General features: G+C 40.5%; 1 protein-coding gene across 2 annotated transcripts; it reads left to right on the forward strand.

The window, feature by feature from the left end:
* The first annotated feature begins 2,385 nt into the window (after positions 1-2,385).
* Positions 2,386-20,322, forward strand: INPP5K (inositol polyphosphate-5-phosphatase K). Of its 2 annotated transcripts, XM_086475226.1 has the most exons (13): positions 2,386-2,470; positions 5,045-5,152; positions 5,825-5,933; positions 8,857-8,973; positions 9,294-9,466; positions 10,994-11,105; positions 11,660-11,769; positions 12,347-12,373; positions 14,066-14,255; positions 14,497-14,634; positions 15,161-15,244; positions 16,434-16,538; positions 17,611-20,322. In XM_086475226.1, the coding sequence occupies exons 1-13, from the start codon at positions 2,424-2,426 to the stop codon at positions 17,707-17,709; spliced, it is 1,419 nt and encodes a 472-aa protein (XP_086331352.1). In that variant the 5' UTR covers positions 2,386-2,423; the 3' UTR covers positions 17,710-20,322. The 2 variants fall into 2 exon arrangements, with proteins under 2 accessions (XP_086331352.1, XP_009945628.1); XM_009947326.2 differs by lacking the exon at positions 12,347-12,373.
* Positions 20,323-22,946: the final 2,624 nt, after the last annotated feature.

A 22,946-nucleotide genomic window follows, 5' to 3' on the forward strand; every position in this document is an offset into this window, starting at 1 on the left:
CATTCAGCATCCCCATGCTCAGGCCTTCAGCCCATAACTGTTGAGTTTCAGTTCAGTGGTACGTGGTCCCTTTGGCCACGTAGCTACGTTGTCCTTCAGCTCTGTGTCTTATGAAAAGTTGCTTGACATATGTTGCAACTTCCTGGTTCTTTAAGACTTCCCGTAAGTTACAAAGCTAAAATTATTGTGACTAATAATGATGTGATTCTGGATGGGATGTAGCAAGAGCTGGTGTACATGTAAAGTCTTGGTATCTGATTACATCCAGGTGCCTGGGTTGGTGGTTCTGCTCAGCAATAATATTCTTCCCATTGCAAGACTGACTAAAATATCTCCTTTCATGCTATAAAAAAGCAACTTACAAAGACCTGCAGTTGTTTTCTAGGATGTCTTGTCAGTTGTTATAAATCACAAAGGATACTGTTAAAAGAGCTCTGGTTAGTTATTGAACTCAAATGTTTACTGTAACTATCGTTATGTTGATGTCGGCTTTAGACAATCAAATAAGCAGAACAGAATCAAAGAAATGCTGCTTTATTAAATACATATAACCCCCCCTCAATTTTTTGCTTATGCCTAAGGCCCAGTGTTTGATTTTTCTTTTTTTTTTTCTGGTAGCAATCACTTTATTTTCCACTTCTGTATTTGGTGGCACTAACATGAAATACTGAATGCCAAACACAGTCGTGGGTGTATCGCCACTTTTGAGGAGTCTTCTTGGCATTCTGTAATACATCCGACTCCTTCACTCCTTCAGTCCTTCACATTCCTGCAAGCAGGAGATCCTGAAATGATCCCGTGCCGTGCTGAACAAGTATGTGCTGGGGTCTGAACTGTTTTCGGTGCGGGGGAAGCTGAGGCATGCTGTGGAGGGAGAGGATGGCGTTTGGTTTCTGGGGAGGGGGCAGTTTATCCCTTTATTTTTAGTTTGTTATTTTTGCCTTACTTATGTCTAAGTGCAATAAGCTCTGAATTGTACCAGTAACTCTGGCAGGCTCTTCTCAGTGACCTCAGACGGTTTTGTGGGGTGGGGGTGGGGTTTGAGGGATTTTTAGCAATCTCACCAGGCAGAAGTAAAACAAATTTATTGTAAAATAGGTGAAGAAACTAAATTTTAATCTGTGAGGCTATTTGGGACCAGGATGTTTCATGGCATCTTCTATAGCGGTTCAAGAAGTATTCTAGGCGTGTAGGCCCCAGTTATAGTTCTTTCAATTTAAAGTATTTTTAACTGAGAATTTATGCACTGACTTCTGTTCATGCTTGTTGGTTAGGTTTTGAGGGATTCTTACACTTGAGGACAACCTGAGAATACACATAGCACACTTGTTCTTTCAGTTTGTGTTATCCAAGAGGCTTTCTGTCCGATGACACTAATCGCTATGGAAGCAGATTGTAACATTCCACCATGCAATCCTTTTTTGATCCTCTGATTTCAGAGTAAGAGCTTTTACACAAAGCTTTCCTGATTAGTGGAAAAAATGGGAAAAAAACAAAACAAAACAAAACCCACAGGAACTCCAGCCTGAATACTTAGCCCCTCCCTGCCCCTTGCTTGCTTTCCTCCCAATTTAATCCAAAGCAAAAGCATCCCTCAGCCTTGGGGCTGACAAATCCTGTAAAGACCTTTCAGTCTCGATGCTTGGTTCCTGCTAGTGAGCAGCATAGCGAAGGTCACGCAGCTCTTTCATCGGCTTTGGCAAGAACCCCTCAACCTGCCGGCTCCCGGAGGGGTTAGCGCTGGGCTCTCTGTCTCTTCTAGGGCGATGGTTGTGCTGTGACCCCTCTCTCCAACCCACGCTGGGGGGATTCGGGGGGCCAGAGGCAGGTACCTGGGTCAGGCCGGTTTGCTGGTGGGGCTGCCTACCCCCCCCCCCCCCCCCCCTTGCACCCCCACACCTCTGGGTTCATCCCCGCTGGGCCTCCCCGACACGTTCTGGTGGGTTCATCGTGCTCTTTCCTTTGGCAACACACACTTTGTAGAATGGGTTAGATTATCTCGTTGTTTCTTTCAATGTGAGTTTGTGCCTTTTTTGTCTCCTAAATCTTCCAATACAGGCATATTGGAAACGAAATCTAATAAAATACTAGACTGAGCTTGACGCCTCCGCCTCCTTTGTTTGGGGGGTGCTGGGGGGGGGTGTGTCGCGGTGCAGCCCCGGGGGGGTGTTATGGCCGCCTGTGGGGGGGGTGCCAGGTCCTCCCGCCCGCCTGGCGGCGTCCCCGCGCCCCGCCGTCCTCCCGCAGCCCCGTTCCCGCCCTCGTCACGCGGGCCAATGGGCGCGGGGCGCTGCCGGCAGCGGGCGCGGCGGCGCTGAGGGGAGCGAGGAGGCCGGGCCGGGCCGGGCTGGGCTGGGCTGGGCCGGGCGAGGCCGAGGCCTTCGCTGTCCTCTTCCCTGCGCTTCCTGACGGGAGCCCTGGGGATGGAGACTGCGGGCCCGGCGCACCGCGGCGCCGTGAGGGAGCTGAGGTGAGCGGTCGGGGCTGGAGGGGTGAGGCGCGCACGTCTGAGGGCAGTTGTTGGGCGTAGCGGGGGGGGGAAAAGTAGCGAAGTCGTTACGTAATTAGCTCAGAATTAACGAAACTTGTGTTTCTGCTTATTGACAGGGAGTTGTACTAATTGGCGATGTTACGTGGTCATATGAAATAGAGGAGAAAAGCTGATTTTCTGATTTGAAAGCTACTGGTACGGTGCTGGAGTCGTTTCAGGGAGGCTTATTGAGTATTGTTTGGGTCCTGAGGACTTTCCAGAGACCTACTTACACTTAATGAGGGCAAGATCTACTGTGCTTGCTATTAATGTATCTAGTGTCTCAAATTTGTCGCTTTTCGTGAGGAGGAAGGAGCTTGAGTAAATCTTTCTGCTTTTACGGTGGTTTTACATTATGTCTTCGTGTGGTGTCTTCTGTGGTGATAAGTGGGGGTGTCTGCACTCTGCGCTTGGTTTTCTAGAGAAACCTGCTGAAACGGTAGTTGAGTAGCTGTCTGTAATAGGAAAGTTAAAAAAACCCACCAACAAATACTAACATTTGCCTAGAGATTTTAAAAGTCATCTTAACACAGTATTATAAATACTATGACCCTAAAAAATTCTCTGCTATTGAATCATTTCAGGAGTCGGTGACCCCAAATAATGTCTTCAGTAATTTGCTTGTATTTAGGAACGTGTTTGCAAAGAGCACACTTGAGACTGTGCTCTGGTGGTATTGAAAGCTTCCAGAATGGTTTGAGCAGTGTCCTGCTCCCTTGGGAAAGGCTGGCTTTGAGGCATCCGATGAAAATCGGTATCATTCTAGTCTCCCCTCCGTACGGAGGGCAGTACTTGTGCTGCCTTGGGAAGTAGTCGGGGGCATCAGGAAACCTTTGGGACTGCGTAGTGCTGTAGGTTATTTGTTTTGCGGATGCACGTACATTCCTCACAATTAAGTTTTTCCTGCAGACATAGTCTTAACCTGCAGTGAAACTGAATTATTAAGGATGTTCCTGAAATTTTTACAAGTATTTCTTCTTCTGGTGTAAATTCTGGCACGGCAGTCTTTCCCGTGTTCTTATCAGTGGTGTGGATAAGGACACGTTGAGGAACTTAATTTCTGTCAGTAGTGACTGATGACTTCAATATTATGTCAGTTTTGTTTAATCAGATAATTGTCATACAGAATTAGTAACTGGAGAATGTTCCCAAGTGTTACATCTCTGATGGCAGAATTAGATCTGCAGCATACGTAACTTTTTTTTTTCCCCGATAGAAATTTGTTTTAGAATAGCTTTTGGCTGACGTCGGTGTAGTCTTGCAAAGATAAACTATTGGTGAGAGAAATTATAGTTTTAGTCTGGTATGCAAGGTCACTTTCCAGCTCATCCACATACGTTGTGTGTCACCTTGAGTTGATTTGGGGCTAAAAATATGGCCCTAATAGTGGGTGTATTGGTGGGATGCACCGTTTAACTATTAGTGTTTATAAGGTCCTTATAAGACCCTAAGATGGATGGAAAATTAACAGCATATTATCTTTTAAGTCTGTCTGATATGTAATGAGACTGACAGTAAAGTGAATCCCTTTTATAGAAGCTCCAATACTGGAATTACCATCTCATAAAGAAACAACAGACGAGTCCTATGACATGCAAATGTTTCTGACAGTGCTCGGGAGGAGCAGTAGCTTTGCTTGGTTTGGGTCAGAACTGTGTATTTGTATGTTTGGGAGCTGGAGATTATATTTCTAGCCTACAGAGGGAGGCGCATGATTGATTCCAATCAACAATAAATTCTTTTAAATCTTAAGCTTATAGAATTAACCACATTAAATCTATTATGAAGAAACAATTCGCTGTGTGAGGTAGGATGTGATTGCAGCTTTTGTAACAACCCATTGAGCGTGGTGGTAATGCTACTGTTTTTTTTCAGCGTTGCTGCATCTACATTTGTCCTTTTGCATTAGAAGCAATGCTGAATTTCACACGAGTGAAAACATGATCTGGAAGACCCTTAGCCATCAGTTTCTTTTATGCTTAGGATTTTAATGGGCTAGTCCTTCAGAGCGTAGTTACTCTTTTCTTTGGAGCAAATGGCATCCTTCGGTAGCGAAGATGCGTTTCAAGATTCAGCAGCCCTCTCCCTGCACGATCTAGAGAGCCTGCAGAACTTCCGCAGCCGCTCTGCAAGTTTCAGCAGCACAGGGTCCAGTGGCCGCTTGCAGCTCCGCCAGCGGGTCGCCCAGCTTATGGCTCGTGTAGAGGACATCAGCTCGGATGATGAAATTCATGAAGAAGTGTCTCGCACGCTAGATGAAGCTTTCCTTATCTGGGGGAAAAAGCTGAAGGATAAGTGGCAAGAATTCAGGTTTTGTTCCCTTTAGTTGATTGGTTTTGTGGTGTTGGGTTTTTTCAATGCTAATAAATAGATTTCTGATTGATGAAAAGTGACAGAAAATCTTCGTTTTCTGTAGACAGAAATTCCATGGGGAAATTAGAGGCTCTTAGGTCTGGTTACCTGTTCACATTTCAATTTTAGCATTGGTTTTGTGGGATTTTTGTTCGTTTGTAGACTACATGTAGTTACCTGGAATGTGGGAACAGCTTCTCCACCGCCTGATGTCACTAGTTTACTTCAGCTCAACTCACTGGGCCCAACTATGGATATGTATATTATAGGGTAAGTATATATTAAAGAACTTGCTTTGTAAGTTTATTGCCAAACTGCTGAGTCTCACCAGCTTTACTGCCTGTTTTGGGAGGACTGTGCAATGTGAATCACTGCCTAGGAGATGGTTTCACGTTATTGCTAACAGAGGGTGAAGGCTAGAGTTAGTGACTTAGAACGGGGGTGATTTATAGCAAGAGAAGCTTTGCCTGTTTCTGCTGTGGTTTTGTGACAAAGTTTTTCTAAACACACTGTTGGCTGCTCTTTTCTTTGTTGGCACGTAGAGGCATATGCATTTTGATATGAAAATTATCCAAAAATCAGCATGTTTTAAAGAAATCAGTGCACGGTTATTAGGCACAATCTGCCATCATGTTTTCCAAACTTTCTGGAAAATTTAAAGACCTGACAGTTAGGATTTGTCATAATGTGTCTTGAGTCTAGCAGTGTCTTAAACTCTGTCTTCAGGTGAATAGAAGCTCCTTTAACCTTGTTTTTCTCAGCGTTAGATGTGTTAGACCTGTGGATGTATTAAACTGCTTGTAAACGAGAAACTGAACAGCAAGAACTTTCTGACTTATGCTGAGAGAGGTCTGTTAGGATGTTGTGGTCTGTGTTCTGAAAAGGTCGTATGAATTCTGTCAAAACCAAGTGATAGAGCGTCAGTAATCTTGATGTATTCAGCTTACAGGAGGTGAACTCAAGAATCACAAACTTTCTGTCCGACTTGGCATTTGATGACCCATGGAGCATTTTTTTCATGGCTGTATTGTCTCCGTTGGGATATATCAAGGTAATTGTTTACATCTCTTCAGTGTCACAGCAGTGAAGGAAAATATCTTACCCAGCTCCAGATTTTTTTTTTTTTCAGTCAAACTCTGCAAAAAAGATAAGTTGATGGTGTTTTTTGCAGGTGTCTGTCACTTCCATAGTTACACACATGTTAGAAGTGATTCTTCATCACACTTGTGTTTTCCTGGTTTGTTGATAAAGGCAATTTTAATTTTTCTCTGTTAATAATTATGGCCTTAATTTTAGCAGTAAAAGTTGGACATAGTTGGTTTTTCATTTCTCATTTGGAATAATTGGGCAGTTTTGATGCTTTTGCAGCTCGCATGACAAAGAGCAAGAAGCTGTGCAGGGTGTACTGGTAATGCCCTGCGTCAGTGCTGCAGAACCATGTGATGAATAGAAAAATACTGTTGTAATAAGAGTACATTCTCGAGGAACAGAGTCATGTCGGTTATTTAAAATGAAATGTGATGTAAACTTACACTCAACAGCATATTTCTTGTGGCCACAATATCTCTATCTCTCTCTTGTTTGTAGAAATTTTTTTTGCTCTGTGCAATATTGGGGAACTGTATTGTGATCCTTCTAATGTAGTCTGCTTAAGTACCTGCTTTCACTGTAAATATCCCAAGCAATGGCAGTGATTTTCGTTAAGATTGGTAAGGTTTCTGTTTCTTTTTTTTTTTTTCATCTTGTTTGCAGGTGAAAATAAATTGCATGTATGTAAAACAGGATTTTAGTGGGTATATATTTTTTTTTCTGAGGACTTTATTTTTGATTGAAGACCTAGAACATTGTATGGTAGCTTAAATGACAAGATTTTTGGTAATATCTGGGGTGTAAGATCAGCTAAAGTACTAGCTAAGTTTGCATTTAAGAGTGCAAACAATAAACATAGGATATCCTGAATTTCTCTAATAAAGAGACATTAAAAGCCTTTTGAATGTTGTATTGGTTTTCTAAATCGAGCATTATTTCAGGGTGATTTTTCCAAGATGATTGTGGTATCTGTGTGCTAATCGGACTCAGTAGTTGTGCCGTTCTTTTAACTATAATTAAACAAAACAAAGGACACATTGGGAATTATAAAAAGAAAAAAAAAACCACATTGTTCATTCTAGTGTAAGCCATTGCTGATAAATATTCAAAATCTGGCTGTGGGCTGACATTCAGGCCCTGTGTACAGCCCAGCCGCTTAGAAAGAATTCCTGGTGGTATGCATGGTTGACTTTGAATTCCAATTTGTGAATGTGGCACTTTGGAGACACTAATGAATGGATGCTGCCACCTAATGGTTTTCAGCAGGACTTGATTAGCTCTAATGATAAGAGGGGCCTGTCAGGCCAGGTCAGAATCAAAACGGGCAGAGTGGAGAGCTTATGCTAGGACTTACCTGGGAAGTGGGCTGAGGAGGAGAGGAAGTTGCCCCTTCTTTGCTGACCTGTGACAAGGTTGGGTGTAGAGGGGCACTTGTCTTCCTTGGGGCGTTCTGCCCCTTCCATAACAGGGTCCATTTTCAGTGTTAAGTTGGTTGGAGTCAGTCAATTCTTTCACCAGAAACAGAATCACATCCCCTCTATGAAAGGTCTGTGTTTGATTTGGCACTAGTGTTGGTGGGCCTCGTGCTAGTTCAGCAGAGGAGGGATCCATTGTGTTGTGATGTTCGAGACCTACAGAGAGAAGAGGTTTCACGTGGATCTTGAGAGATGTCTGAGAACTGGCCCATAGCAGAATGAAATGTAGCAAATAATAAAGGGACTGAAAAGATCTTGATATCTCATGAACATAGTTATGGAAAGGAGAATACTGGTTACTCCAAAGGTCTGATCAGATACAGATAGTTATGAATTATCTAATAGTCGTGATCTGTCATTTCAATATACTGTTTATTATTTTGTTGGGCCCAAGGACAATGAAAATGTTAACGTATATTCTGAAATAATTTCATTATGTAGACGTGTAGACAAAGAAAGGAGGTATTCTGTTTTAAATTTTGGGCTGAGTTTGTGTACTTCTTCGGCAGTTGTATAGTCAGTGTTATTCTTTAATGTCAGTTTTATTCTAATGTAGCCTTTCTCTATGTTCATCCAGCGTAAAACTGAACTACCACTCGTATTTCAATGTCTGTATTTTAAATTGAATCATAATCATTGAAACAAACACTCGAATTTTGTGTCTTATGCCAGGAACACTGTAAAATTCCTAAATTTTTAATGAAGAACATCTTTGTTAGACTGTTTCCACAAACACACAAAAAAACCCCAAACCACAAAAAAACCCAACGGTGTCTTAAAGCTTAAACAGTGTCTTACGTGCTCCCTAAGCATCTCTTTCTTTGAAGTGTTTGATAAATCGGGTTTTATAGGCACTGCAGGCAAGAGTTACTGCAGTTTGCAGCTCATTGTTTTTGCAAATGCCTTGAGTTAACTGCTGTGATTTTTAGGCATTTCAATGTCATTTAGAATGATTAGTTACCTGCAGAAGGATGTTTCAGTTTGAAAAACTTGCTCCTGTTGGAGGACTTGTAGGTGTGCACTATTGAGATTATAGGTGAAAAATCAAGGATTTGGTCTTCGTGAACGGGGTGCTTAAAGATGGGGACAAGAGGCTGCTGAGGCAGAAGGAAGGTCTTTAAAGATGTTGGGCCACATATACATGTTTTGAGATCAACTTCAGATTTGTTATATAATGTTACAACTAACATTCATTAATTGAGAGGTTCATCAAAGTTGTTTATAAGCAAGTTTGCCCTAAGAATGGATTCCAAACAGCACTGAAATGCATCTGCGCTTACTGTGTCGCAGTATTGAAGCAAGGCTTGGCGAGGGAATTGCATGACTTCTGCTATGGCCCTATGAAGTAGACCCAAGGAATTCCAAACACCTCCCTGGAAATGACCATTCCCTCTTTCGTGTCTCTTCCAGCTCTCCTCCGTTCGCATGCAGGGATTGCTGCTTCTGGTCTTCGTGAAGCACGTCCACCTGCCTTTCGTACGGGACGTTCACACCCACTACACACGCACGGGCCTGTATGGATACTGGGTAAGAAGTAGCTGAGACTTGAGTGCCTCGGTTACTTCTGCTCATGGTGGTGGGTGCCTCTAAACGGTCGTGGTGGGAGAGAGGGTGTGTGGTTTACTTGCAAACGAATAAACTGGCAAGCGGTGAAACTCACTCGTTTGAACCTTGTATGTATGTATGCAGCACAGACCATAATTTTACCAGTTTCTTAGCTGATATACAACAACTTACATAGGAAGAAATTGTATTTATTTAAATCTAAATAGCAAGATTTAAAAATTGATAGGTGGTGTTGATAGTTGACTAAAGTTTCAGAGAACATTGTTAATCTTCTGTACCAGGGGAACAAAGGAGGAGTCACCGTTCGCCTGTCCCTCTACGGTCATACAGTTTGTTTCATGAACTGCCACTTGCCAGCTCACATGGAGAACACAGAGCAGCGACTGGATGACTTTGAGAAAATTCTGGAAATGCAGTTCGAAGGAGAGAATATTCCAAGTCCCTTGGATCATGAGTGAGTTGTTCAGACCCTCTTCTGTCTGTATTTGTTTTATCTGTTACATGGTAAACTCACGCACTGAAGAGTTTTGTTTTGGAGTTTTCATCCATCATTTCTATTTTAAATGTCTTTTCAGCCTTGACCCTGAATCCTGGGAGGAAAAGATAACCTGAAAGGTGGAGGTCTATTTCGCAAGACTGTTCTCTACCAGTCTTGAATTGCATGAAATCTGTTAGCACATATACTGCACATGTGAGGTGCTGGAGAGCTTTAGAAGCTAAAGCCTGTTTGTGTCAAAAATCCTTTCAATAACTATTAAATGTTTATCTTCCTCCCTTTTTTGAGATTTGTTTATATTTTTAAGATAAAAATTTTTTATTTAAAGTTTTTATTCCTATTGTAAATTCAGTGTCTGGCTGAGGGCTTCTCAGCCTTTAAAACCTTGATTGACGATTTCTTTAGCTATATGAATTACACTTCCCTCAGGTGCCTCAAACCAAACCAAACCTGATTTGGGCCACTGATTGAGCTCTTGTTCCTTAATTCTACAGGAACGATTTGTATGTTCTGTTGTTTTCATGTGCTGGAGTCTAAAGATGGCAATAGAACCACTTAAAAAACAGTTGAGAAAAACATTTTAGTTTGGTAATTTTTAAATTTTTTTTTTTTATACCCATAAAACTGGGTATAAAAGCCAGGACAGATAAATCCAGAGTAGATATGTAATAGCACTTCAATTGTTAATGAGTTGATTAAAATTAGGTAAAATGTATGACACGTGAGTTTCAAAACTGTTACTTTTCCTACCTTAATGTGTTTGATATTTCAATTTAATGCATTTTATTTTCTTGATGGCGTGCACGAGCATGTACCAAATCATCTACTGTCATCTTCTAAGAAGAAATTACAAATGGCATTAAAATAAAAGTTTGTTTCATAAGATCAAGTTTGGGGTATCCAGCCCTGAAGAAAACATTGAAAGTAGGGATTTTCAAAGAGAAGTTAATTTACTTGAAAAGACAGCTTTCCTGTTGTTTAAAACATTGCTGATAATGCACTCTAGCTCTTAGTAACAGTCACTTCCTTTCCTAAAAACTATCAAATGCCCAGTATGTCTCCCCGCTTCCCCAGGGCACAGAGCTCTGAGCTAGTGGATTAGTGTATCCAGCTGGTGTACAGCTCATGAATTTTGTGAATCGTTTTACCTACTGTTAAAATTTAATTCTAAATCTGTCTGTAATAGAGATGCAAGTCATTAGGAGACTCAGGAGCAGTTAGTACCCAGGCAGTAATGAGCAAGCGGGAAGAATACAAGGGACAAGTTTTCTGTTTAGCAGGAGGTTATCCCTGTGTAAGCTTATCTGCAGCTACTTAACGTTTGTGTTTAAGCTGTTTAGATTAAGTAATATAAGTGATTAGAGCACCTGATTAGTGTAATGGCTTATATTCTATTGCATTCTTCCCTCCGGTTAATGGATTCTTATAAATCTCCTTGGATTTTTGTTTTTCTTTTTCTTTTTGGGTTTGTTTTTTTGTTTTTAGTGTCCTCTTCTGGTTTGGAGATCTAAACTTCCGGATAGCAGATTATGGCATACATTTTGTCCGAGAATCAATAAATAACAAGCGTTACAATCTGCTGTGGGAAAAGGACCAGGTATGTTGTCTTAACCGGGTTGGTTTGGTTGGGTTTTAATGCGTACAAACACAACGCGGTAGTTAACATTACCTCTTGAGTTTGTAATTTCTGTTAAAGAACACAGATTCAGAGCAGTGATGAGGTGGAACAGATCTAGCTGTTCCTGCTCTCACTTCTCAGTCATAAGCCCCAATTAATTGCCAACTTTTTCTCCCTTTGTTTAGTTTCTTACTGATTTGCAATGGTTGTGTTTGACTGAAGCTTTCTTTGAACTTCATGGCTTGTGAATTGTTCTTCCCCTTAATTTCTCCTCCTCTTTTCTTCTCCCAAGAACTGTTTTTAAGAGAAGCTTATTGTGGCATTTGTTTTGAGTGGAACGGCTACAAAACTTTTAAGCTGATCGTGTCAAGAGTTCTGGCAATAACAAAGAAGCACTTCTGAATTTACCTTTCCAAATACTGACTGAGATGTTGAATTCTTCTTGGAAAACGCTTTCTCGGCTCCTTTCCCAATTGTCCTTTAAGCTCTGATTTTTAAACATCGTCTTTAAAAGTTACTTTTTATTTCTGCAGTTAAATATGGCAAAAAAGAAGGAAGCATTTCTTCAGGAATTCCTAGAGGGTCCTCTGCAGTTTAAACCCACCTACAAGTTTGACCTTTATTCGGATGTATATGATACCAGGTAAAACCATAATAAGATGAGTTTAGACATGGAATATTGGAGTGAATGTGGTGCTTGACTAAATATTACTTTAGTGAGCAAACCTGAATTTCTGGAATGTACTGGTTAACTGGGGTGTCGAGCTATTCTGTTAGGCTTTCAGTGGTCAAATCTGAATAAATGAATATTTCTGGCTGAAGAAGCCTGAGTCTGCTGATGGCATGGGGGAAGTAGTGAAACAATGCAGCTTTCTTTTGGGGAAGACTAGATTGACAGAATAAGCCAGTGCTTGTTTAAGCTGCTTCTTATTTGATCTTTAATACTAAAAGTGCCCGTTGGTTGTCAGAAATGAGCAAGAGGAAAAGAGTAATTGCAATTTTTGTTTTCCTTCTCTGTTGAAGCATTTTGTTTGGTACTGCTGGTATTTGAAAATAAATGTAAATGTCTCTTTAGAAATTATTTTAAGTTGAAAATGGAGTAGCTTAAGTTTCCAGAGTTTTTCTCTGACACTAAAGTTTGTTGTTAAGTATTAATCTTAACAGAAGGATAAGTTCCTGTCTGAACAGGGTTCTGTACTGATCTTTTTCTTTACTTCCAGAGAGCAGAAGTCCCTGTTTTGGTTTAAGTAAGAAGAGAACTTTCTGGATTTCATAGATTTGTAAATATTTCAGAATCAAAACAACGCTCCTTCCTGAGCTTTTGATTTGATTTTTGTGAAATATTTGAAAATCAGATGACAGCTGATTTTCTTCAGGGATTTTCTGAACCTGTCTGAAAGCTGTAGTGTTATCTGCTCTGCTGTTGCGCTTCATGTTGGAAGTTTATTCAATTGAATCCAAAGACATTTTGCTCCCTGAGTGTGATGGGACCAGCAGTAAATCCTGTTGACAAAAAATACTTATAATAATCCCGACCTAGACATTCTAAGAATGATTCATTGCCCAACAGTCTGTATTGGCTCATCTAAAGAACAAGAAGTGCGCTTACACAGACTGTGTGCATTCTGCTGTTGTTGGAGCTAGCAGAGAGATTTTGGTCTGATGGGGGGGTGATCAGTAGACCTGAAGGCAAGCACCCTCGAAAAGCATGCTTTATAGGAAGCACGCAGTATTTTGTTATTTGGGTACTTTTTCAGTGTGGCTTTTGAGGTTTTGTTTCCCATCTAATGTGCCGTTTTCTCTAAAATAGCGAGTGTGTTAACTTAAGCTGTTCTTTTGGTATTTTCTTGCACAGCAGAGCAGACATATGGCACCTCATAAAGATTTCTGTCGGTTTATGTAATTACTGGAGTAAGTGGGATATGGCTTTTTACTCATTTAAAATCTTTCCACCTTATTAAAGGTGAGTCAGACTTGTGTATGGGAAGGGGTGAAACAAAAGTATGTTGAATATTGAACTAAGTGGCATTTCCAGTTCGTGATGATTTTTATATTCAAAGTTATTAAACTGACAGTTTTCCTTACACACCCTGCTCGTTAACTTTTATTATTCAATCTAGTCCATTCTAATTCCTCTTCCATAGGGTATGATCTTTTCTCCATTTCAATTTGAAGTGAAACATCCACAAAGAGAGTTGCTGTTTAGTCTTCCAGTACAGAGACAACCAGAAAAGGCTCATGTCTTCTGTTGTTATTGATGTGGTATAAAAGGAAACTCTGAATTCTGATTACAGTTGGCTGTATAGCCCAGTTGCAGGTTGCAGGCACAGCTTTCTTGATTATGGAGTTTTTAAAGCCTTTTGTTACGAGACAGCAATAGCTTGCGAACATGGAGTGCAGGCTAGTACAATTTAGAGAAACTTTAAATAAAGCATTGCTGTGTCACCTCCGAGTAGTAGAAGCTACCTGAGTTGGTCCGTTTTTTTGCTGTTAAAAGAAACTTGTTCTCCTATGTTTTGAATAATTTCAGACATCATTCAGACTCTTCCTCCATCTTCCTTAGCTTTAAGCCCCTTTTCTCAGAACAATTATACATTTGAAGCTTGGGGCAGTTGCAATGTTCCTGCATGTTTTTATGGAGTGTTTTAGGAGAAAGTATCATTTCCTGTATGAAGCCAACTAACCCACTGAAACGCCCTTCTCCCCTTCATTTTACGCCTCTTTCGGAAACTGATCAAATTACCTGTGGTAAATGGAGTGGAGTTCAAATTAAGGAACCCTTATTGAACAGAGCTGTAAAATGAAGCTTGGATGTGATTGCCTTCTTTTATTAATATGTATCTGACAATCTTTCAACTTGAGTAGATTTTGCACAATATTCTTAGCTTTTGGCAACTGTTTTTTCCTCTCATTTCACTTTTATCTTACACTTTTTGCAGTGAGAAGAAAAGAAAGCCAGCATGGACCGATAGAATTCTTTGGAGAGTGAAAAATCTCTGCCAGCATGAATCAAAAGGCGACTTCTCTGAAGAAGAACAGACAATTTCTGTTACTTTGAATAACTATATCAGTCACATGAGCTATGGCATCAGCGATCACAAACCTGTTACAGGAACTTTTGGGCTTGAGGTGCTGTCCCAGTTATCTTGATAAGAAAAAGTTGTTTTACTAAGCGTTGCCTTACAGAAGCTGGTTTTCTAAACTTTGTAAGTCATAACCTGTGTTTCATTCTGATTATAGTGAGGGCAGCAAATTGCTTTCGGGTTATTTCCATTCAGTTAGAGTCCCACAGGGGGTGTGGCAGAGAATAACTGGTATGACTGAAAGAATGACAGACCTAACTGACTTTAAATTCTGTTATTTTGTGTAGTTGAAGCCTCTTCTGTCAGATCCTTTGGTCACGCTGAATCCTGAGGGCGAGTGGAGTGCGGAGCATGATGTTCTAATCAGCTATTCTGCAGTGCCTGACTTCCCAAGCAGTGCTTGGGACTGGATTGGACTCTTCAAGGTAATGTTACCACATCATGGCTCTTTCCTCTAATGAAGACGGTGAATGTGACTGGAGGAGGTAGTTGATAGTCTTCTGTCATAGGACGTTGTGATTCTTGCTAGGGCAAAACTCTCTGAAAGACTCGTGTATCCTTGATTTTCTGTATGCTGACAGTTTAGTTGCATAGCATGTGAGCTTTTCTCATCCTTTAAATTCTCTGCTAAGATAATGTGGTGATTTATTTAAAGAAAATGGTGCAGAAGCTGTAAAGAGAATTGTCCTCCCCTAATGCCTGCAGTTCAAAAGATGTATACAGCAAAGAAAGAACAAAAATAAAAGCAAGTCAGTGGAAGGGTGAGAGAACAGAGCACCTACACCCTCTCAGAAACAGAATACTTGTGCATGCCCCAAAATGTTTTGATCCTCAAAGTGACGTGGTTTAACTACTTCAGTGAAGTAGTAAACATCTCTCTCACAACTTTGAGTTTTCTGTGAAGTATGTTTTTCGTTTCCTTCAGGAGGCTGATGGTTTGCATCTTTGCAGGTGACTTTCAGGCATGTGAATGACTATGTTACTTATGCTTGGGTAGAAGATGATGAAATTTCTTCTAACAAAGACAGTAAACAAGTAAGCCAGTTGTATTTATTTCTCGTGTAGTTTCCGATAGAGTAGCATGCAAGGTGTTTGTTCCATATCCCCTCCTCTTACGGGTTCTGTCAGGTTCTGTATCCTCTTTCCCAGTCAAATCTAATTGGGAGTGATATTATTGTCTAAAATGCCTTTTCCTAATTCTTACAAATTTTTAGGTAGTCTAGCATACCTTCTCAGGTGTGATCATATTGCTTAAAGGAATTGATGAAAAAGCAGTTTATTCCTGTAGTGACTTTTCATTGTATTAAAAACTTCTGTTGTTCTATATTTTGGTGCATTTCTGCCGCTGAAATAAGTAACTGGCCATTTTTTCATCTGATTGTCAAAGTTGTTCAATGTATGCTAAATATTTATTGTGTGATTTTTGTTGCAGTTGCCTAATGTTACTAACACAGTTCGTTCCAGGTATCTAATACAGCTACAGATCAGGATTTCTTAGACTTTTCTTCATTTTGGCTATTGAGTGTTCTGGTCCTTCTTTAAAAACTGCTGTCTGTTACATAGCTTTCTAGTACTGATTACCTGAAGTGATTTCAAACAGACAAACAAACAAAACTTACTTGGAATACAAATGATCCGTTTCCAGAGGTATTTATCTGAAGAAATAGAAATTCAAATTGAATTTTGGTGACACAGTGAGTGCAAGGATGGATGAGAATTTCCAGGCAACGATGGGAAGCAGTTATCTGAATCTCAAAATTTCTCTGTTATCATGGTTTCCTACCACTTAGATTTCTAAGCACTATGAACGTTGTTTTAGCAGGAACCACGGGTCTTTAGGGACAGTACGAACCGAGGTGGTGGGTTTGCTCTGCTGTTTCATGCAACGGCGTATTGCCACCAGGAGGCAGTTCATCTCCATCCTTGCTGCTTGTGTGGCCTTGCCCCTTCCCTCCCAACAGCTCTGCCTTTCTCTCGCTTCTTGCTGAACCAAGTCAGCTTGCTAACATGGTGACGGGTATTCCCTTTTCCTCCCTGAGGTAGTTTTCAGATGTTTTCATGAGTTATTTCTGTCCTCATCCTTTTTAGCTTACGTTTAAAAACTTGCTTATAAGTTTTTATAAGCACTGGTTTTTACAGTGTCCTGAATAGCAGAGAGTGCTTTTTTTGTAATCATTTTTCTCTGTGGAAGTTGTCCACTCCCTGTTCTTATTCTCGTTGACAGGTTTACATGAGTGCTGCAGAAATACCTGATACGGGAGGAGAATTTTTGCTTTGTTATTATAGCAATAATTTGCATTCGATAGTTGGTATCAGCCAGCCTTTTCAGGTAACATATTTGGAAGCTTTGATTAATGTTGCTGTGATTTTTACTTCTTTTGCTTTCATATGCTTCTGAACATAGGTGTGTGCAGCCGTGTTAGTCCTGGGGAGGTGGCAGCAGAAGTAATGGCAAAAAGGATATCTGCTGGCTAATGTCCCCTAAAAGAATTTGCTGATATGCTAAAAGGCTCTGTGTAGCTATTATGGCAACACGTTGTTGTAATGAAATAAGACAGGTTTCCTTCTCTGAGCTTTCATTTTTGGAACTGGCTCTGTCAGTTAGGTCCCTGCTTTCTGTAAAGATGAGAGCTCAAATCAACTTAAATGCTGCCAAATTTCTGACAGACTGTAAGGGAATTCTTTGTGTTCCCGGTAGATTGTGTTCTGTGGTCGATTTAGTCACTTGAATTTGGGAAAGGGCAGTTAGAACTCAAGTTATTTGTTTAACAGGCTGCTGCTTCTAATTTCTGAAAGGATGACCTAACCTGCGCAGACTAGATGAAGCAACAAAGCATTGCTTCTTCTACATAAGCATTTTGTGCCAAAATCATGTTGTTTGCGATAATTTTCCATGCTGTCATGGCTGTGCTAACGTGTTGTAGAAGGATTAAAATGGGAGTTTCGCGTTGTTGTTTGATGAAGGGATTTTAGAAGACTGGGAAACTCCATTACCTTGGGGCTACAGTAATGAAAGTTACTGGGCTGGCTGGTGTATCTCAGTGATACTTACCATGTTTTTCTTTATGTGTCGGTGAGAAGCGTTGCAGAGTCCAGTATTTCAGTTGTCTCTGAGCTTAAGATCTGCCACGAACTCTGCAGGATGATTGTCATTTGTATGTGGATACAACACGCCATATGCCTTTCTTTTTACATGACACTTAATGTGTTTGTATTGGTTTAGGGTTATTTTACTAGATTTTTTTTTTTTTCTAATTTCATAATTGCTGCGTAGGTGCATCACACTTAATTTTCTCCATTTCTAGCAAGTATGTAAGACATCTTTATGTAATGGTGTATTGTAGTATAGCAACACCGTGTTTCTGAATGTGTTAATTTGCTAACTGCTGTCTTCCTTCTAGATCCAGCCTAACAGAACGTTAATAGAAAAGGATTTGACACAGGAAGAGAACAGTTGGAGGCAGAAACCTGACAATCTGGAATCGCATGATGAGTTCTGAAGGCAGAGAGGGCATTTAGTGGTCCTGATTCAGGAGACAGATGATTCTTTATGTCTTAGTGATTATAAGCTTTTACTCTTAGAAGATGGAGTAAGACAGTGCAAGTAAGACAGGTAGGATTGTTCAGAAGCTTTGTAAGCTCATAAAAGATAATTTATTGTGGAAACAGATATTTTTATTGTTACAGGGAGAATAACTCTCTTGCACTGGATGAGAACCGTAAAAATAGCACCTAATGAATGCTGTGTGTTTTAAGGTGATAGTCATTTCTAATACAATGATTTAACCTGAGTAAGTGGTGATCTGTAATAGATTTTTAGGCTTGCTCCTTTTTTGTAGAGGGTATGTTGTTACGATACAATATTTACTGTGCTGTAACCACTTATTGATTTCCAAATTTTGAGTTTAAATGACATTATTAAAAAAATTATTTATTAGAGACAGCTAGTTATCTTGGTTTAAGATTTTATTTGACTTTCAAATGTAAGCTAATTACCTTTTGGGGGACACATGTGGCAATAAGCCACGTGAAAACAAAATCTTTGGAGTGTGTAAATTCTCCTTTGGTAGTAGAACCCTTTTTGTCATGCCTTACTGATAACTGTTTGTAAGATTTTTCCCTTGCTAATTTTTCCAGATTGAGATACATTTATCAAAACATGCTTTTCCTGATTTTTTTTTTTTAATTCTTTTATAAAACAACTTAGCAATTTGCCTATTGCGTTTCTCCCTCTGATTTGAAAAAAGTAAAATAAAACCATTTTTATCCTAGTCCCTGGCTCAGAGTTAACCAGGTTCCCACAATTTCTGAAAGAAATTGCTCGGGTTGAGAAATGCTTTAGCATAGGTGAGCAGTCCATGAAGCACTTGTTGGCAAGGAGCTAAGGATCACGGTGCTAACCCCGATTGTTTTCTGCTGTCATACTGAATTTAGAAAGCTAAAGCCATGTTTACGTACTTCCCTGATACCATCCTGCCGCATAATTGGTACACTTAGCACAGAGATGATGGGAATTTAAATGGGGAATTTCAGTGGAACAGATTCTTTCTTAATGGCATAATCTGAGCTACAAAAATTGTAAATCTCTTCAATTTATAGCAATCGGTTTGCAAAATTTGTTTTTCTAGAGGTGCTTAGACCTTAATGCATCCTGTGCACTTGAGGGTGGAGATGGAATAAGGAGCATTATGTACCTTTAAAAACCTGAAAGGTAATTAGCTTCCGAAACGGTTTTATTTCTTGAGGAGGAAATGGAGATTTTTGGAAAGGATTGGAAGAGGCACCAACATTCCACAGACTCTCAGACCGCAGTGCTGGAAAAGAGCACTTGTGAGTCTCCCGTGTTCTAGGTACACAGCTTTGAGCTACTGCTGTGCATGGTAAGTGAAGGTAGTTACTAACCACTGCCAGGTTGGTTAGGGATGGAAAAGAGAAAATTTGGTTCAAGTGGAAGAGCAAAGCAAAGGATGTTGGTGTGTTTATGTTGGAATATTGCTTCAGAGCTGAATGGATTCCTTTTTGCTTTTTTTCTCAAAGCCTTAGTTTTTTCAGGATTCTTTTGAGATAGAAGGTTAACCCCTTGGTATGACGCTTGTTTTGCAATTCCTGGCTTATTCACTGTATAAAGTCTTCTGCGGTCCGGGTGTCTTTGTATACTGTGGAAATTGTGACCAAGATTAACTGGGTGGGGTTTAAGAGCACTAAGCCTCTGTAAATGTTAGTCCTGTCTCAGCTGAATGCTTGGTGTTGGGAACTGCTTCCAGTTCTAAGGAGTGAGGGCAGGTTCAGAGGATACTGTGCTCATTGCACGGATTAAAACTGCCTTGAGGTTTACAGGTTGTACATTCCTATTACACTTTGGAACAATATCAGAAACGGTTTTCACACTTGTACTGCTCTTAGAAGACTTTGTTTTGCACTGACTCTCTCAGATACGTGACTTTTCGTGTCAACTGGGGCATCAGACAAATCCCTGCTGAATTGCAAAGAACTTTTGCAGCTCTAGAGTTGTACTCTGTTTGTGATTTCACTTGTGTAGCTGTTGCTGTACTCCACGCAAGGAGATACTGTGGAGAGCTCAAAGAACAGTGGTGTTTGAATTCCAGACCACAGCTGGCGATTTATTGTGGACCAAGATCCAGTTTCTTCTAATCAGGGTGCGTCTGCTGTTCATGAGCAGCTCGGAGGGGGAGCCAAACAGCCGCTTTACGTGGGCGAGACACTCGAGATCCATAATGTTGTGCGAGAGCCGATAACGCTCTCAGTCACTGGACACAGAAGCTGCGGTTTGTAAACCGATCCTTTGAACCCCAGGACTTCACCGCAAATGCCCGCAGCAGCTGTGATTGAATCTCCTTGTGTGTTAGTGGCTGCTGCCCAGAACTGTACACTTCTTTCTTAAGAATTATGCACACAGTGGCACTTTTGTTTACTACTGTTACCTATGGTAGCTTTTCAAACTATTCCATGACCTGTAATGATGCGATTTCTGATGAAATTTATCTTTCTTAAAACACCTTTAATTGGATGTTATAATCACTGGAAATGTTTTTATACTCATGTGTTTTCTTTTCATGTACCACTCAAATAAATCCTGGCAGTGAAGTGTTCTACGTGGCCTCTGTTAATTTGAGAACGAACACGTTGGTTCGGGTGGGGAGGATGAATTCGTGCCTGGTAACCTTTCTCCAAGAAACTTCGGTCATGTTTAATGCACAGATACAACAGTATTTTAGAGTGGAAATATGTCAGTAATAACATATGCAGTAGGGCTTCAGACTGCAAAAGAAGGGCAAGGGCAAACAGTATTTTTCTTTTGGACAAAGCAGATTAATATTTTTTTTTTCCTATTTAAATGAATCCAGTATTAAATGGATGTCTGGTTTGGATTTTCTGTCCCCCCTCCCCATGGAGGAGGTTTTGATATTTTCCTTACAAAAATGCTTAAGCCACTTAAATTGCTTTCTTAACTTTTAAGAACAGGTTCTTCTGATTTAACTTTTTCACAGTGAATTTTTCGCAGCGTGAGTTGAGATGACTTTTTTTTTGTCTTTGTGAAAGATCTGGTACATTATCCTTTTTTATTTTAAATTTTGTGTGTTTTAATATAAATTCACTATCAAATCAATTTCCACCTAAGGGTAACTTTTCATAATTCCCTGCAGTTAGAGAATTTATTTTAAAATAGGAAATATGTCAACCAAGGAATGTTTCCAGTATAGCCTTATTTAACTTCCATATATTTCTGATTCCTAGCTAACCTCAGGATGTGCAGTGTATCATTGCAGATAGATAGTACAGCTCTGGGTAAACAGGAAATATTTCTAAGATGTCTTGCGTGTTTGTTAGACCCTAAAAATACGTTCTGATAAAGACCATTGTTTCTACTACCACTACTTCCTTCTCTGTTCTTGGACACTAAGTGACACTCAGATGAACTTGTCTTAATTAATATACTGCAGTGGAAAGGCCAGTTGAACAAAGCTTGATTTAGGTTTTCCTTGAGAGAGGAAACGATACCTTTTTGAGAACTCTGCATTACTAACAGGAATATTTCCGATGGCCCCATCTGTCCTTGGATATGGGGATTTGCTATTCGAAGGTGATTGAAGTGAAGCAATGTCTTTTGTGATAACAAGACGCAGAGATCACAGAAAGTTCTTGGTGCTCGTCACTGCGCGAATCCCAGTGTTTCTGAACTTTGTAACTCGTGCATTAAGCAGATAATGTCCTAGTTCCCTTATACCTGGTTTTTTCTTTATACCAATCTTGACAAAGAATGGAGAAAAAGACTTTTGTGTGGAGATGGAAGTGCTTGAGGCCAGTTGTCTGTGTGCACAGCTTCCTGGCTTTTATCTTTAACTCTCTGCAGGCGCAAGCTCAAACATCAGAGTTGTGTAGTACACAGGGGTGCGGAGTGAGCTCTTCTTTGGGGGCTGCTTCGTTCAGGCAGGGCAGTGGCGCTCAGCGCCTGATGGATTGATGCAGAACACGTGTAGTTACTCTGCAAACCGATCTGCTCAGGGACCAGATGGAACTTGTCTGTTCAACTGCTTCAGCTTAAGAAAGATCGTGTATCCGTGTGCATCCCACCTCCCTGTATTGCAGTGGAACTGGCATCTTCGCTTGCAAAGTCTCTGCAATTAAAAGAACATCTCGTACGTGCGATCTGGAGAGCAGCGAGAGAAATCTGTGTGGGAGCATCTGGAGCACAGGTTGGAAGAATCGCTGGAGGAAAACAGTAGAGCCAGGGGCGCTATGAGATGTGGGAATGCAAACTGTGAGACGAAATGCAGGGGTGCGAGAAAAAATCAGAAAATAAGAGTTTACTGGCACCACAAAAAGAAGAAAAATATAATAGCAAACATTTCAACCTGTTACCCGCACTTTGAAACTGAGTTACCAAACACAGACATCAGCCCTAGTAGGGAATGTCCCAGCATTGTTGATCAGATACGAGCTGTTCTCTAACTGTGGTTTTACAGTGTACTGCTTGGTCTTGCCGAGACCACTCTATGTTCCTCTCTTCCCTCTTCTATTTTGTTCTCTCTTTTATAGATATTTTTTTTTCTTCAGCCTCTTTCTGCTTTATCTTTTTCTCTTTTCCCTCTTGTTCTCACTGACTTGTGGCCCATTTTCAGAAGGTTTTTTGCACATAGTTCTGGCATCTGCGTCACAGAAAACATTCCAGTTAAACAGCTCTGGCGCTCTAGACTACTAATCTTTGTAGTTTCTCTGCATAGGAAGGGTAGATAAGATAGGCCAGGTATTGCTCCATATTACTGGGTAGGGCGTTTTGTTTGGGGAAGTGACAACGATGGGTTTTGGTGTTTTTTTTTTAATGTGATAAAAATCTCTTTTTCAGTAGAACCCTATATTGGGAAGTAAGCGGTCAAGGAAACAATCGTTGGACTGGAACAGTCTTGTATATAACAGCTAAGGGAAGTATAAGAATAATTCCAGATATGAAACAGAACAGTGTGCTCCGTATCTGCTCTTGAACGGCCGGGTGCCTGCTAGTCTCAACATCTAAGTAGTTTTTTGACAAGCAGTATCAGCTGGAGCTGGTCTGTAATAGAGTTGAAGTTCAAATTTGGCTATTCCAAGAAGATGGAAGGAGTTATCCCCCAACAGCAGATCTTGGAATACCTGAGATTTAGACTGATCTTTTTTCTCTCCCCAGTCACAGGCAGGACAACGGCATCTGATGGGCGGCGGGGCGGGGGGTCATCGGTCT

The sequence above is a fragment of the Leptosomus discolor genome, chromosome 18 (genome assembly GCF_034619465.1).
Source record: "Leptosomus discolor isolate bLepDis1 chromosome 18, bLepDis1.hap2, whole genome shotgun sequence".
NCBI classification, from domain to species: Eukaryota; Metazoa; Chordata; class Aves; order Leptosomiformes; family Leptosomidae; genus Leptosomus; species Leptosomus discolor.